We start from the raw sequence: 11,125 nt of genomic DNA on the forward strand, positions 1-11,125 counted from the left end.
TGAACGGATAAAGGGGGAGCCCGAAGGGTGGGGGACTCACAGGTGCAGGGAAAGGATTAAGAGCAGGTGCAGGCAGGGGATGGATCGTGGGGGCAAGAAGAGAGGTGAGCGAAAGGCGGGAACGCGCGGGGCCTGGGGGCAAGCAGGAGGGGAGGCTCTAAGGGAATGCCACGCGGCCTGTGGGGACTGCTGAGGGCTCTGCTGTGAGGGTCTCACGCTCCAACAGCAGTCATGCAGGCGCCAGGCCTGGCCAGGGCTGCCAGGTCACTGCCAAGGCAGCCAGCAGAAGGGCACCCAGACGCCATCGCGGCCTGTCTGGAGGTTCCGGTAGGTCATGTCAGGTCAACGCCAGGCCAAGGGGGGTGGGGGGTGGGTAAAGCTGAACCAGGCCGAGCCGACAGAGGTTCACGGTTCGGTAGAAGACAGGTCAGGAGGGGTGACCTTTTGGCCTGGGCCAGGAACTACATCTCCCAGAGTGCCCTATTCTCGCTCTCCACCCCCCCACCCCCCAGCCTCTGAAATGTAAAGAAACCAAGAATGCCCGGTGTGAAGGCCAACTGGTGGGCGCGGTTTTCCTTTAAGGCTGCCTTTGACGTTGCACGGGTTCCAGAAGGTTCTCCCGGGATTCGAGCGGCGGCCAGTACGTCCCACCTTCTCAAACTGCAGATTGGACTAATACATTTGCCCCCGGCTCGGGTCTGAGTCCCACAGAAGAACCAATAAAATCAAAGGGCGCGTGCAGTGGCCGCCCTCTGTCTCTTTCACCAATGACAGGAGGAAACGGCGAAGAGGTGTGGTTGATTGATTCCAGTGAGCACCAATCACACCCACACCAATCACTGCCCGGAATGTGTGCGCGTGTGGCCGGGTGACAGGGGCGGAGAATGGGTGGCTATCACCGAGCCGCACGTTGAAAGCTGCCCAATCACAGCAGAGGTAGAACTGAGTGACAGGCAGACGGCGCAATGGGCGGCGTGGAGGCGGAGCCGTGGGGGCGGGCTCCCGGTGCCGCTGTCGGCGGCCGGCGGGCAGGCGACTCCTGTCCCGAGTGGAGGCAGCGGAGCCGGAGCCGGGGTAGGGGGCAGCAGCTGTCTGACGGACCGCGGCGGCGTCCGCAGCTCCTCATTGGTGAGGGCACCGAACCCCGACTCGGGAGTCCCGGGAACGGGCGTCGCGAAGCCAGGGGTCCTGGTGTCGGGGTGGGGGGACGGGATTGGGACACCGAAGGCCCATCGGCTCTTCTGCCATGGGGGTGCAGGGACTCGGGGTCTGCAAGGCGGACTCGGGGTCCGCGACCCGGGCTTGGCACTCCTAGGGGGCCGTCGGCTTCTGAGCCGAGGCACGGGAGGAGAGGGTCGGGTCGGGGAGGGTCGGGGGGGACCGGGCTCCGCGGCGCGGAGGCGGTTCTGAGCAGGCCCGCCAGCCAGTGCCGGTGACATCACCGCCCGCCCTCCCCCGCCCGAGCCCCCTCCCCTCGCCTCCTGGCCGCGCCTTTTGTCCGGGCCGAGCTGGGCTCCGCCCCGCCGCTCCCCGCCCCTCTGCGAGGGAGGAGACTCCCCGTCAGTGACTTCATTGAGGATTGACTTCTTGGGGATTGGGCTCGGGTCCTCCTCCCCAGAGAGGCGAGAGGAGCTCACTGGCTCTCAGGCCCTCACAGACACTCACACCTGCCACAGGTACACACGCTGCCCCTCTGCAAGCACACGCTGGCGCTGCCAGTCTCGCTCTCACGCTGCCGCACCTGAGAGCAGGTGGCCGCCGGACCCTGTCCCTGCCCTCGCCGCACCTGGGGATCAGGTCGGGCTCCTGCTGCAGCAGACGGGCCTTGCTGGGCCAGTGCCTCTGGGACTCTGAGGAGGCGCTTCCAGAGCAGCCGCGGTGCCAGCGGGCTCCTTGGAGCGATCAGAGGTGAGGGGCTTGGTTGGGCATGTTTAAGCGCACCGTGCTCTCCTGCCCACCCCCAGCAGCACCCCCACTGCAGGCCCGAGGCGCTTTCCGGAGCTTCCCACACTTCTGGGGAGAAGACTTCTTAGCCAGCTTGATGTTTAAAATTCAGCTGGAGCCCTTAAAACTTCGAGCGTGGACGCTGAATGGGTTTGTGAAGTTTCGGTAAGTCCCTTGGGAGAAGGGCACGCACACCCATGCCAAGTCCAGTTCTCCGCGTCGGCCTCCCTCTCCATCTCCATCCCATCCGCATGGCATCCTGGTGACCGACTTGCAAGAAGCCCCTGTGAGTGCCGGCCCCCTTGTCATAGTCTAGCTCAGACCTTCCGGGAGCCCGCTTGCCACACCCGCCTCTTCCACCATTTTCATCGAGGGGGCTCGACCCCATCAGTTCAGTGATTTCCATTTGTCATCTCTCATCTCGGCCCCCCATCTCATTTTCCGTGTCAGCTGCCTCCCCTCCCTGTGCCGCCACAGCGCCTGTGCTTTCATTCCTGCCCTAGGTGAACACCCTCCTCACTCTTCTCCATCGCAGGCAGGGCCATGCCATGGGGCTCCTTTGTCATTCCAACACGTGTGCCGCGTGTGGGGAGGGGGAGGGCGGGCGGGAGGAGAGGGGGAGGAGGCAGGTCCCGAACCAGTGCCCCAAGTCTGCCGAGGCAAGGGATTTACGGGTCTGGAAGAGCTGGCAGGTGGGGGCCGGGGCCGGGGCCAGGGAGGAAGGCGGCCGGGTGACGAGGGTGAAGAGGTAACATGGGGACAGCCGTAGGGGTGTGAGGATCTATCGGCGAGCCGTGCCGCTTGCCCTCTGCCTAGCAGCCACTGCCCGGCTCCGAGGGCAGCTTCTTGGGGTGCTAGGGTTCTTTCCCAGCCGCAGAGGGACGTGTGGGCAGAGGCGGAGATGGGAGACCCCCCCCTCCTCCCCCTCTCGCGGCTTTTGCTGCCTCTTCCGAAAATGGCCGCCCTCCCCCAGATGCTCTTTCTTCTCTGCCTCCCCCAGCCCCCGTCTCCCCCACAGGCATGACAGGCTAGTGGGGGGCTCTGGGGGAGGACCCGCCTTTGTAGAGCCTTGTCTTCGTCAGCGTGAGGTGACTCCAGAGCCGTGAGTCAACCCCGCCATGTGGGGGTAGGAGTCAGGGCCATTGTCTTTGCCTGCCTGGGCCTTGAGCCTGCCCTCATTCCTGCCGGAACCTCCTGTGCACCTTGCTGCCTGCTGAGGGGCAGTCAGCCCCAGGAAAGCAGGGCTCCGCGGTGGCTGCCAGCCCAGGTCATTGCTAGAAAGACTCTGCTTCTCCCAGCTCTGGCAGCGATGGGTCAAGTCTCCCAGAGGCTGGAGCGTGGTTTCCGGCCATCCCCCCAAATTTCCCTGACCACAGGAAAGCCCCCTTCCCTTCCTGTCCACCCTGGACACGGATGGAGGCAGATGAGAGTGGAAGAATTAGAGCCCCACGTTTCTCCCTTGTAACAATGCCCCTGTGCCCGGCTTAGACGGGGCTATGAGACCGAGGGGCTGGCGCTGGGCCAGATCCTAAACCGAAAGGGCAGGTGAAGGGAAGGACTTGTCGGGAGGGCTTTAGGAACGCGGTAATTAGTGGCCGCGTGTCTTCTAGCGGCTGGGTGTAAAAGGCCGCTCCCCGGGATGCTTTGGCTCACTAACACCACCGGCAGGTCTTCACAGGACACAGTTTTGTGTGTAGACACTAGGAAATGAGTAAAGGCAACTGTTGCCTTGGCTGGGGGAAGGACACTGTCACCCCCTGCTAACAAGGGAGTTGGAAACATGAATTTCCAAAGCTGTGAGTCACCTCTGATCTGAGTCACAGGTGAGGCTTCGCATAGTCTGGGGGGGGAGGGTGCAGGGAGACGTGGGGTCTCCAGTGGCAGAGAGACTCCAGATCCCCATACCCTGACTCAGCCTGGCTGGCTGGGACCCAGGCCTGTCCCTAGCCCTGGGCCACTGCCCCAGCTGTGCTCAGCCTGGGCACCACGCCTGAGGTGTGGCGTAGGAGCCCACGATGCCCAGGTGACCTCACCCTGGGCACTGACCTTCGGCAGCCCCTGTGTGTGGGCCTGTCAGTCCATGGTGCCACGTCGCCCAGCAGGGCCTCCCGGGGTCCTCGGTCTGGCCCAAGGACCAGGGCCTCAACCCCAAGAAGTGGGCGACAACCTTCAGCTTCCTGCTGGGCAAGCCCGGGAACTGAGGAGGGAGCCGTGGACTCCTAGAATGTCAGAGCTGGAAGAGCCCCTCTAGCCACACCTTTCGTTTTACAAATGGGGAGACTGAGGCGCGGGAAGGCGTGACCTGCTGAAGGTCACACAGTGAGGACTGTAGGACCAGCAGACGCAGGGCTAGGGCAGGAGGGAGAGCGGCTTCGAGCATTGGCCCTGGCTTTCTTTCAGAAACAAGGAGCCCAGTGCCGGTCCAGTGGCTGTGATGGGAAAAGACTACTACAAGATTCTCGGGATCCCATCGGGGGCCAACGAGGATGAGATCAAGAAAGCCTACCGGAAGATGGCCTTGAAGTACCACCCAGACAAGAACAAAGAACCCAACGCGGAGGAGAAATTTAAGGAGATTGCAGAGGCCTATGATGTTCTGAGTGACCCGAAGAAACGGAGCCTGTACGACCAGTATGGGGAGGAAGGTAAGAGGGCGGCCCCTGGGCTAGCCGCTTCTCACAGCGGAGCCTGGAGGTGGAGGCGGGGCCGAGGGAGGCAAGGGCTCCCAGCAGTGAACCCCCCCCCCCAGAGAGGAGGGCACCCACCACCCGGTGCTCCCTGTCTCTCCCCGCCCCGCCCCTCTCCCTCCTCAAGGCCAGGCCTTAGAGAGGTCTGACTCTCCAGCCAGAGTCCTCGGCCCTCCCCCCTTTCCTTCTCAGCCTTATTAGTCCTGCCTGAGGTCCCTGCTGCTCCATTGGCTGCGGGGGAAGGCTGGGGAGGTGGAGTGTGTGACTGAGAGGACAGACAGATCATTTACGTTCATCAGCATAAAAGTCTGTCCCTCGGGCAGCCCGGGGCCGAAGCACCGAGCTCTGTGTGGTACTGGGTACTGCTCGCGCCCTTGCTCCCACCTCCCTGCTCTCAGGCCAGTGGAACCCAACTGAGGAGGAAGTGGCAAGGATCCAGAGGTGGAAGGGGAACTGTTACTGGCACTGTACCCCTCCCCTGGGTGCCTGGGTGCAGGGCGGGTGGCAGGAAAGGCCCAAATAAAGCCTCGGAGAGGGTGGCCCCTCCCAGCACATCCCACGGGCATGATGTAGCTGCTAATTCTGGGCCTGCCCCTCAGGGCGGCCTGCCACCCCCAGCCACAGGCACCTGTCAGGCTATATTAAGAGACATTGTCACAGCTGAGGACTCTGCTTCCTGGGAGGAACTGTCCCTCTTCCCCGAAGGCATCACCTTTACCGCACAGGATGAAATGGGTCAATGAGATGCGCTGAACCCCATACAAAGCAGGGGCTGAAAAGAAGATTCTCTCCTGCCCCTGCTTCTTGTCCCACGCCTGTCTGCTCCTATCGTCTGTGCACCCCCACCTCCCAAACCCCCTTACTCTCTGTGCTGCCAGCACCTTCAGAGTTCTCCTGCTCACCTCCTAGCCCTGCCAGTTCCCAGAGCCACCAGGCGCTGGCTGGAATCCCCAGTACTCTCCCAGCTAAGACATTTTTCTCCCTGGGTGGAGGGTTGGCAGTGGCAGCGGTGGGGAGGCGGGGAGCAGTGCAGACGCCGAGCCGCCGCGTGACCTCTCAGTCCTCTCCATGCCTCACCTTTGTTTAGGAAGAAGGCGGGAATTGGGCGAGCGGCCCCCAAAACGTCACCCCTCCCGCATGACCACCCCAGCCCTCAGGGCCAGACGCTGACCCCTACCCCAGGAGGGCCCCCGAGGAGACAGCGGGGGCCCTGCAGAAGGAGAAGCGGCCTTGGAGATGCTGGCTATATTCCTGTCCTCCCTGCCCCCTCCCAAGAGCCAGCCGGAACAGTTGTGCACACAGACTGTGTGTGCAGCTCTGGCTGGGGACAAGTTGTTCCCAGCTTGAAAAGAGGGTGGTGGAGGTAGAGCAGGAATCCCTGCGGTGAGAATTACCCCCTCCTGTCGTCATCAGTTCAACCGCCCTCCCTCTTCTTTCTCCGAGCTCTGCCAAGCCGCTTGCTTGATAAGCAGTCCCTCAATAGGAGGAAAGAACAGACCCCACGTCTTGGGGGAGGGGTGAAGAGGCAGCTGCCGCAAGTCCTTTGGCCTCTCTAATGAAATCCAAATCTGTCCTGCGGTCCCAGGAAGTAAGAGGCTAATTTAGGCTCCGGCTTCCAAGGCCAATTGAAATTATCGGAAAACACTGGCCTCGAAGGGAAGGAAGCCTTCCCCTAGGCGGGGCCCCACACTCAGACCACATAGTGTGGATCCGGTCTCAGTGTGAACCCCTCCCCACACCTCCCACCACCCCCACCACCCCCAGGCTGCCTCCCAGAATCTGAGCCCCATAGACAGGACTTGGTTCCAGAGACAGCTGGGGTCACCACCTACAAGGCGCCAGCCCATTCATCACTGTGGCTGCTTGCTATTAGGCGAGCAGTAGACAGCTTGGTGTTGTATAACTTCAGGGAGCTCCATTCCCATTGTGCTCTGTGTCTGCACAATGTGTGAATGACACTCCATGGAGTTGTGCAACTCTGTGAGCAGAGTGTGGGAACAAATATTTAAAAATTTGTACTAGAAACATAGCTCCTCATCTCCAAGTGAATGAGCTTTCTTTCCTACTGTTCCAAGCCTTCCTGATTTCCCGTTTGGGCAGGAGCCAGGGAAGGCAGCATTAGCAAAGCAGAGGGGCAGTGGGCGTCCTGGGCCACACCCCCGCCTCCCTGCAGAAGGTCCCTTCCTAGCCCCCGCGTGGTCGCATCCTCTCTGCCTGCTTCCTGCCTCTGTGCCTTTGGACGTGAGCAAAGACTTGGGAGCTGGCAGTCACTGTGCTGTGATACCAGGTCAGCCCCGAGGCTTTGTGACACATCTTTGGGCCATGAGGATGGAGAGAACACAACAGAGATGGAAGGCGCATGCTCTGTGACCTCTAGCCCTGGCTTCTCCCCGTTAGGTAACTCGCTTCTTTGAATTTCACTATGAGTCAGTGTGTAACTAACAGTGGGAATTACCCTGTGAGACTTCCTCACTCTGTCAGCCAGGCTCTCTCTGGACTTAACGGTTGTTTCTTTCTCTAGAGCCACGACCTGGGAGGTGGAGGGCAGGGGGAGGGGTGGGGGCAGCCAGAATGAGCCACACTGCCCCTAACTTCTCCTCCCCTCCAGGCCTGAAGACCGGCGGTGGCTCATCAGGTGGCTCCAGTGGCTCCTTTCACTACACCTTTCATGGGGACCCCCATGCCACCTTTGCCTCCTTTTTTGGTGGCTCCAACCCCTTCGATATCTTCTTTGCCAGCAGCCGCTCCACGCGGCCTTTCAGTGGCTTTGACCCAGATGACATGGATGTGGATGAAGACGAGGACCCATTTGGTGCCTTTGGCCGCTTTGGCTTCAATGGGCTGAGCAGGGGTCCGAGGCGACCCCCAGAACCACTGTACCCTCGGCGCAAGGTGCAGGACCCACCTGTGGTGCATGAGCTGCGGGTGTCCCTGGAAGAGATCTACCACGGCTCCACCAAGCGCATGAAGATCACGCGGCGGCGCCTCAACCCCGACGGGCGGACTGTGCGCACCGAGGACAAGATCTTGCACATCGTCATCAAGCGCGGCTGGAAGGAGGGCACCAAGATCACCTTCCCCAAGGAGGGCGACGCCACGCCTGACAACATCCCCGCCGACATCGTCTTTGTTCTCAAAGACAAGCCCCACGCGCACTTCCGCCGCGACGGCACCAACGTGCTCTACAGCGCCCTGATCAGCCTCAAGGAGGTGGGGCCTGGTCAGGTTACGTGTGTGTGCGTGTGTGTGCGTGTGTGTGTGTGTGCGTGCGTGTGTGTTGAGGGCATGGCAGGGCCATTCCCTCTCTCCCACCAACTGGCTCGCTCTCTGCCCGCTCTGTCTTTTTCCTCCCTTCCCACTCCCTCTCCCCCACCCGTCCTCACTCTCTGCCTTGCTTCCCCCAGGCGCTGTGTGGCTGCACCGTGAACATTCCCACCATTGATGGCCGCGTGATCCCTTTGCCCTGCAATGACGTCATCAAGCCCGGCACCGTGAAGAGACTCCGCGGGGAGGGCCTTCCCTTCCCCAAGGTGCCCACCCAGCGGGGAGACCTCATTGTTGAGTTCAAAGTTCGCTTCCCAGACAGATTAACACCACAGACACGGCAGATCCTTAAGCAGCACCTACCCTGTTCCTAGGCTCTGCCCCCACCAATCCAGGGTCTACCACAGCAATACCCCCACTCACCCACCCAGTGTGCACCCAGTTTCATGTCCACTGGACACTGGCAACTTTTTCTAAAATGCAAAAAAAATGCCACTGGTTTCCAGGAATATGTTCCTGTCCCTGACCCCTTTCAGAGCTGGGCTGCCTTGGGGAAGTGGGAGGGAGGTGGGGAGCTAGCCCAGGCCAGGGGTCAGTTTTCGTGTCACGAGCTTTGAAGCCAGCGCCCACGCCGGTGGCTGGAGCGTGACCTGAGTGCTACTTGAAGATATAGATTCCCTGTCCACGCCTGTACATAGCATGTCCTCCTTCCCCTCAGCTGTGCTAGTACCTTTCCTCTCCTTGCCCTTGGCTTCCTCGTGGGAGAGGAGGAGGAAGACAGGAAGGACACTGCCTTCCCACGCCCCCAGGGTCACCATGTCCGAGGTTCTTGCACACATTCATGCACGAGAAGGACTCGCCTAGAGCTGTCTGCCTCTCCCGGGAAGCCGGAGAGGAGAGGAGGCGGAAAGGCAAGGCCTGCCGCCCGTGACCAGGGCCACGGAGCACGAGACACTTTTCATTTGACACAGGGAGGTGAACCGCCCCTCAGCGCCTCCCTGACAGCTGCGCTACCTACAGCCGAGAGAGCCAGAGCGCCGTCCTCCCCGGTGCTCGGTGCTCGCAGGAGTGCTGGCGGGGGTGCCGAGGCACTAAGGCGAGAGGCAGGGGCGAGGCCCATCTCCCAGCCTCCATGGGAAGGAAAAGGGCTCTGAGTTCAAGTGGCAGCTCCCCTCCCCTCCCGCAAGAGATTCAGGGTCACAGGTTTCTCCCCACACCTCTGAACTCAGGGTCTAGCCACCCCAAACTTGCAAATCCCACTTTTGTGATATGTGAAGCTGCTTATTTCTTCCCCTTCTTGGAGGCTGTGTGGGGAATCTCCAGCCCTCGGATGTCTATGTGACCCCACCCCACTCCCACCGTGTGTAAGGGTCAAACAGTGAAGGAGCGGGGGGCGGGGGCTGCTTCAGCCAGGTCCTGGGGTGGGGTCTCTAGGTTTTCTCACTTTGACAAGCCCCTGAATGTTTTTATAGTAGTTTTTTTGTATTTTTTTGTAATGACAGTATTATGGAAAAAATAAAATATTTTAAAACTATGGTTCCTGAGCAGGAGTAATGGACGTGGGGTGGGGCGGTTGGGCAGCGCCAGTGTCAGCCTCCCTCCAGGGCCCTGGTCATCTTTAAGAAGCCCAGACTTTTCCCTCCTTCCTGTAAGCCCAGGTTCCTGGGGTCTCCAAAATGTAAAACCCAAACAGCAAAGACAGAAGATAGCACCCACCCGTCAGAAGAAACATCTACTTGGGAAGAAAAAAATATTCCTGGTCGTGAGAAACAAACCACCCTCTTCAGAATGTGTGTGAACATTAGAACTAACAGACAGATTTTCTTGGCGTCAGAGAAATCTTCCTCCTGGGAGGAGACAGAGGAAGGCTTTCTGGCTAACCTGAAGGGGTACATCCCGAGACCAAATCTGGACAGTGCAGAGATGGGGCAGAGGTGCCCGACATCCTTGGCCCACGCTGGCTGGAAAGGCCTGGCTGGGGACACAGGCTCCCAGGGAGGCACTGAACACAGTTGCTGATCTTTGAATCACGCAGTTCGGGGGAATGTCTGGCCCCACTGCCTGGCCCCACTGAGGATCCTGGCCCTCTGAGAGGCCCGAGTGATGGCTACACAATGGCCTTTTCCCCGCATCTAGGAGGAAAGAGCCTTGTAATTGCAGGCTCTGGGCCTGGACTTCCGCCTGGACCCGACTTGTTCCAACCATGAAGTCCATGTCTTCTGCAGGACCAGGGTCAGGACCGCCATGCCCCCCAGATCTCAGTGGCCTCAGAGCCACAAGAACGGCACTGCCCTTCCCTGGGCCCGGGCCCCCCACAGATAAGGCTTTCACAACTACCTTGCTTGCTTGCCTTCTTTCCTGGGACACTTGCAAATGGTTCCTCATCCTTTCACCTGAGGAACATTGTACAGGAGCCTCTTCCCTAAGTGCAGAAACCAAGAAGCCTTGCTTACACGAGTGTCTGCTAGCGCCCTGGCCTAGGCAGGCACATCGCAACCCTGCTTGGCTTATTTCATGCTCTCCTGCTTTGGGGCTCCTAGGTTGGTCACTGTCTTTACTTGGGGCTAAATTCTTTACCTTGCTGTACACTCGAGTTTTGGGAGCCTAGCCTGCTGGGCCAGACAGTTCCCTCTGGCCTCTGTGGACACCCAGGACCTGGGAATTTGCAACATCTTCACTGAGCACACACAGGATAGGACTGTGAGATCCCGGAAGCCAGGCTAGCTGAGGCACAGGGCACTTCAATGGCAAAGCCCTGAGGCCGGCTCTGCGGTTCTCCTGTAATTTGAACTTTACCCTACTTAGAGGCCACACGGGATTTCTGGTCCTTTAATGTTGTGTAACCCTACACACACACACACACACACACACACACAGTGTTGGGGCAAAATTCTGTACCCAGCAAAACTATTTATCAAAAATTAAGGAGGGGCCAGCATTTTGGTGTAGTGCATAAAGCCACTGCCTACCACGCCAGCATTCCCTATGGACACCAGTTCGTGTCCTGGCTGTTCCACTTCCAATCCAGCTCCCTGCTAATTGAGAAAGCAGAGGAGGATGGCCCAAGTCCCTGGGCCCCTGCCACCCACATGGGAGACCTAGAGGAAGCTCCCGGTTCCTGACTTCGGTCTGGCCCAGCTCCAGCCATTGTAGCCATTCTGAAGGTGAACCAGCTGATGGAAGATCTATCTCTCTCTCTCTCTCTCTCTCTCTCTGTAAATCTGCTTTTC

General features: G+C 59.9%; 1 protein-coding gene across 7 annotated transcripts; it reads left to right on the forward strand.

Annotated features, from left to right (window-relative positions):
- Positions 1 to 975: 975 nt before the first annotated feature.
- Positions 976 to 9,431, forward strand: DNAJB5 (DnaJ heat shock protein family (Hsp40) member B5). 7 transcript variants are annotated; one of them, XM_051844378.3, is made up of 5 exons: positions 976 to 1,128; positions 1,677 to 1,908; positions 4,345 to 4,589; positions 7,240 to 7,841; positions 8,036 to 9,431. In XM_051844378.3, exons 3-5 carry the CDS (start codon positions 4,379 to 4,381, stop codon positions 8,267 to 8,269), a joined length of 1,047 nt encoding a protein of 348 aa, XP_051700338.1. In that variant the 5' UTR covers positions 976 to 1,128; positions 1,677 to 1,908; positions 4,345 to 4,378; the 3' UTR covers positions 8,270 to 9,431. The 7 variants fall into 7 exon arrangements, with proteins under 7 accessions (XP_051700338.1, XP_051700358.1, XP_051700344.1 ...); XM_051844384.3 differs by lacking the exon at positions 1,677 to 1,908 and adding an exon at positions 1,968 to 2,109 and having other exon boundaries at positions 986 to 1,128; XM_051844382.3 differs by lacking the exon at positions 1,677 to 1,908 and adding an exon at positions 1,965 to 2,109 and having other exon boundaries at positions 989 to 1,128.
- The last annotated feature ends 1,694 nt before the right edge of the window (positions 9,432 to 11,125 follow it).

This window comes from Oryctolagus cuniculus, chromosome 1 (genome assembly GCF_051225735.1).
Source record: "Oryctolagus cuniculus isolate XC-2025 breed Fujian yellow rabbit chromosome 1, ASM5122573v1, whole genome shotgun sequence".
Classification (NCBI taxonomy): domain Eukaryota; kingdom Metazoa; phylum Chordata; class Mammalia; order Lagomorpha; family Leporidae; genus Oryctolagus; species Oryctolagus cuniculus.

Coding starts and splice junctions, on each gene's coding strand:
- DNAJB5 (XM_070053734.2), top strand. CDS start 1,928: ATGTTTAAGCGCACCGTGCTCTCCTGCCCACCCCCAGCAGCACCCCCA. Junction 2,110..4,344: donor AATGGGTTTGTGAAGTTTCG/GTAAGTCCCTTG, acceptor GCTTTCTTTCAG/AAACAAGGAGCCCAGTGCCG. Junction 4,590..7,239: donor CGACCAGTATGGGGAGGAAG/GTAAGAGGGCGG, acceptor CCTCCCCTCCAG/GCCTGAAGACCGGCGGTGGC.